We start from the raw sequence: 5,173 nt of genomic DNA on the forward strand, positions 1-5,173 counted from the left end.
GTGGTGATTGAGCAGTACACCGGGACACAATCCAATACTATATTCTTTAACGTGCACATGGGCCAAAATGCACAATAGACCAATGGTTTAAACGTCTCATCCAAAAGACAGTGCGCTATTATTGCCCCCCCAGCTGAAACACAAGTAAAGCAGCAATATGAATTGAACAAGGGACCGCCTAGAGATGTCCACGCTTCAGTGCACACACAGTGGCTACAACCAGTTTAGCCGACTAAGCTAACCTGCTCTCACCAATCGTCACATTGGTTGTAAGATTAAGCATAGTATGCCTATGAAAAAAAATGTCAGCACAGTGAAGATATTCCAGATTACCTAAAAAGCCAATTGATAGTTAGAACCGTTAGTTAGTTAGAACCACCAGTTTAGCCGACTAAGCTAACCTGCTCTCACCAATCGTCACATTGGTTGTAAGATTAAGCATAGTATGCCTACGAAAAAAAATGTCAGCACAGTGAAGATATTCCAGATTACCTAAAAAGCCAATTGATAGTTAGAACCGGGCAGGCTGTTTTGAAGGTCAATCAACAAAAACGCCATTAAAACAAGTGTATATTGATTGGCCTGGATACTGTAGGATACGTGCATGCGCAGTTCAGTCAATAACCATGAATTGGCATATTAAGACTATATAAAATCATTATTGTATTTTTGGGTAACTTGCTATTGGAATTCAGATTAATAACGGCGACGGTTTTAATCCTTATTTAAATACAATAATTATTCATTTGTATATCGTTACATTTTTTTTTATAAAAGCTGATATGCCTACAAGTGCCAGGTACCAAGGAGATAGAAGCCTGTAAGGGGACCCCAGACCTAATCTTAAACTACAGTAAAGTCTACAGCTTATCTCACGCAAATTAAACACAAACAGATAATGAAAGATAAACAATAGAGTGTAAAAAAAATTAAATAATATTAATAATAATAAAAATAATAATAATAGCACAGTACAACGATATAAATAAATCTTCAGGGTATTTCAGTATTCCATAAATTCACCTACAAACAACGAAAAAGTGTGGTGTGTGAAACGTTGAGTGTACAATTGAGTAAATACCATCACTTAAAATTGTGAAAATGTAAACAATTACATAGATATATACATTACTATACTATAAAATACAATTTTAAACATTATTTTTTGACGTTTAAAAATATCCGCTGGCGCTTAGTCACACTAAACACACCAATCCCTCTCTGCGAATTACTCTTACCATTCCAGCAGCCTTGTTCATCTGACCAATCGAGACAGTTATTTTCTCGGTCACATCGTTTTGCAGCGGCAATACAGACACCATTCGCACACTACAAGCTGTAAACAAACAATCATTGTTTTATAATACAATTAAAGTATATTGATAATACAGTGTCATGTTTATATTTCATTTAGCGTTATGGTAGAATTGGTAGAACGCGTACAGATAGCATATAGATATGAGATGAGGGTTATAACAGGGAGGCCTACCGGTAGGGTGAGCTCTTATTTAGTCAAATGAGTATGTAATATTTAAAAATAACAAATTGTTGTTTGGTATACAAATAAAGATTATACAGTAATTAAGATATTAAAGAAAATTTTACACAATATGTGAAACAATTCCTATATTTAAAAAAAAATTAATCAATGGCTCATTTGCTTTAGTTGTAACCTTATTGTGTTTGAAAAATTTAACAATATAAAGAAAGATATGCAAACACTCTGATTTAGGAAGATTCTGCGCATTATACCCAAATACCACTACAAATTGGAGTTCCTGCATATTCTATGCAAAGACTTAAAATTTGTAAATTGCACCCCAGCATTTGTGTACAATGTTTATTTATTTCCATACTTACGGCAAGACTGTAGCTCGTCACTGAAGTCAGCACAATCAATGATTCCATCACACACTTGTTCCAATAGTACAAACTCAAAATCACCACATACAAAAATTTCTATAAAAAAACAAAAACACAAAAAAACAATATACTATTAGGATATGCTTAGAATTTATCACATATCAAACAATATTCAGGCTGTGAATCGACTCGAATAATACAACCATTACAAACATCAGTAGTCATTTATTGTTTCATAATTATTAAGAAGTTATAAAACATACATTTTTATGTGACAACATCCATCACAATAAAGAGATGATTGCCATAATTTTGAAATCACCTCCATCAAAGAGTTTAATGCCATTCTTAGGGAAGGTTTTGTAATTTTGTAAATATAATGGAAACACATAGCACTTTACACTGCCTTTGTATATTTGTTTGAGCAATTATGTAGGTGAATGAAATTTCTTCTGATTAGAAATAGGTATAAGTATTGAGGTTGAGAATTATAAAAAGTGGGAGTAGGTATTTGTAGCAATAACTACATGCAGAAATTGACTCGTATCGCTTGTTCAATATCTTTTTACGATCAGATGCGATGATGTATTATTTTTCGCTCGTTGAATTGTGTTTCACTTAATGGTGACGTGGGTGTTCCTCCTTTTCAGATTCATTTCATTTCATTTATTTAATCAAAAATAATTACAATATAAAAGAATAAAACGGTTAAAAAGAACCAAAAAGATACAATAAATGTTGGTCTCTGATTCCCCACAAGGGCCGGCTGTATGTAGCGTATCCATGTTTGTTTTAAACAAAAATGTTACATCACTCACTTCCACTAAGTATATCATTACTTTACACTGCCTTTGTATATTTGTTTGAGCAATTATGTAGGTGAATGAAAGTTCTTCTGATTAGAAATAGGTATAAGTATTGAGGTTGAGAATTATAAAAAGTGGGAGTAGGTATTTGTAGCAATAACTACATGCAGAAATTGACTCGTATCGCTTGTTCAATACCTTTTTACGATCAGATGCGATGATGTATTATTTTTCGCTCGTTGAATTGTGTTTCACTTAATGGTGACGTGGGTGTTCCTCCTTTTCAGATTCATTTCATTTCATTTATTTAATCAAAAATAATTACAATATAAAAGAATAAAACGGTTAAAAAGAACCAAAAAGATACAATAAATGTTGGTCTCTGATTCCCCACAAGGGCCGGCTGTATGTAGCGTATCCATGTTTGTTTTAAACAAAAATGTTACATCACTCACTTCCACTAAGTATATCATTTATTAGTTCGGTGTAGCTGGATACTCTTGTATAACCACCAACATCAGAAGCACACGGGTTTTTAGTGAAACTAGCAACACCAGCAACAAACCATATACCATCACGTTTACACATCAGAGGCCCACCACTATCACCCTAAAAACACAAGTTGAAGGATAAATGTACAAAATGAAATGTATGTTGACAAACTGAGCCACATGTACATATACATACTATACAATAATAAAAAAAAAAACTGGTATAGCACAAAAATTCCATCACGTATGGCAATGTTCAGTGGCACAATGACAATGGTATAACTTTTTAAAATGGTTAATTTAATGTATGATTAATGCATTGTTCCATGTTGTAAAATAATGAAAATCATTTATAGAAAAATAAAAATGATTTTTTTTTTTTCTTGAATACCGGTATATAACGAATGAAGGCTGTTTTACCTGCACAGGAAGTGGGTTCTATATAATAGTTGATGAATGTGAAAGTAATTGTCTACTTTGTAGGTGCCTATAAGAACTTTTTATTTATGCACATGAGAAGATTTAAAGATTACGGGAGGTTTATTGGAGTCGTATATAGTGATGTAATGAAGCGTGAGGTCATAAAGAACTTTACGGTCTCCACATCACTTCGGGTGAATAAATTTCCCCATTCCCCTCATGAGCAATCAACTATAATATAGTATAATATTACATCAACTGAACTATCGTAAGGCCCGAAACTAAGGACAGAGCATATTGATAGCCATGACTATACCATAAATTGTAACTCTTTTGTAATTCATTTTCATTAATTTTATGAACAATGTGTAAATATACATGATAAACTAATGGATTTATTTACATCATACCTTGATTCAATAACTAAATATAATAGGCTTAAATATATATAACTTCTAACAAATTTTATGGTTAAAGCGTATGTGATATTGGTCTATGACGTAAATAAAAAAATTCTTTGGTGTTTTTACTTTCCCTTGTGATGTTAATTTTCCTTTGTAAATTTCAGTGTGAGTTTTTACCCTTTTTTGTAGTTTTTTCTGTTCATAATATTAATTTGCATTTTATCATTGTTGTAAATCTACTAGCAATTCAGTCATGTTTTAATTTTACCTCAATGATTGATAATAAAATCAGGATGTAAGAATGAAATTTTATAATTTTATTCTTTAGCTGAATGACTTTATGTATATGTTTTCTTTGGAAATATTTATGAAAAATCCTACCCTGCATATTCCTTTTTCATCCTCAAATCCTCCAGTGCAAATAGTAGAGTTTGTCATTATTTCAAGTTGAGAAACATTTCTGCATTCTTCTTGGCTGATTATCGGGACTGTAATTTCTTGCATTGTATTTGGAATTGGTCCTGTTGATATTATATATAACAATATTTTAATGTTTAACTTATTAACAAATTAAAAAAAGATAATATTCATAGATATATAACATATATATATCACAAGTGATCCAACTTTCACACAATGTTTAGCATATTTACATAACCAGGGCTATTCAGCGCCGTAATCACAATCTGTGCATAGAGGTTCTATTTTCTCTATGATCTGTGCAAGATCAAAACTTAAGTTGTTATAATTAACTGTCAGCTTTCCAATGAAGAAAAAAAAACTTCTATCCTTAGGACTCAAATTTTACCCTAAACAGAGGAGGCTGACCCACAATATTGTCTTTGGATCTGGAAGATTTCTGCTGACGTTTAGTGCTGTTGCAAATCTTTTGCCAATTCCGAAGGCAATACCACAGACTACATAGCTGGGCAATGTTGACAAACTTCAACTAAAAAATACCTGAAATCCCCATAAGAATCCTAAAATTTAGAAACTTTCACTGTCAGGCCGCTGAAGAGGAAGTGACAAAAGTATGTTCCTTGTCCAAATTTTCCCGAAAATCTCACACAAAAAGAGAAATTTATATATCTGCAAGTGCCCCCCACCGGGATTCGAACCAGAGACGACTTAACCAACTGGACCATTGAGGCTTTTATTGGAAGTTTGAGTATATATATATATATATATA

At 32.4% G+C, this 5,173-nt stretch overlaps 1 protein-coding gene across 1 annotated transcript in view; it reads right to left on the bottom strand.

The window, feature by feature from the left end:
* Positions 1-1,238: 1,238 nt before the first annotated feature.
* LOC117120977 overlaps positions 1,239-5,173 on the bottom strand; it is a gene marked incomplete at its 3' end in the record, with an annotated part of 53,671 nt that continues 49,736 nt past the window's right edge. Inside the window, exons 26-29 of the mRNA XM_033266079.1 lie at positions 4,366-4,505; positions 3,125-3,278; positions 1,861-1,959; positions 1,239-1,336 (exon numbers count right to left, since the gene is read on the bottom strand). Coding sequence (XP_033121970.1) covers positions 1,239-1,336; positions 1,861-1,959; positions 3,125-3,278; positions 4,366-4,505 — 491 coding nt within the window. The remainder of the gene's footprint in view (positions 1,337-1,860; positions 1,960-3,124; positions 3,279-4,365; positions 4,506-5,173) is intronic.

Source organism: Anneissia japonica, unplaced genomic scaffold (assembly GCF_011630105.1).
Source record: "Anneissia japonica isolate Jap-2015-1 unplaced genomic scaffold, ASM1163010v1 scaffold288125_len146548_cov173, whole genome shotgun sequence".
Taxonomy (NCBI): Eukaryota; Metazoa; Echinodermata; class Crinoidea; order Comatulida; family Comatulidae; genus Anneissia; species Anneissia japonica.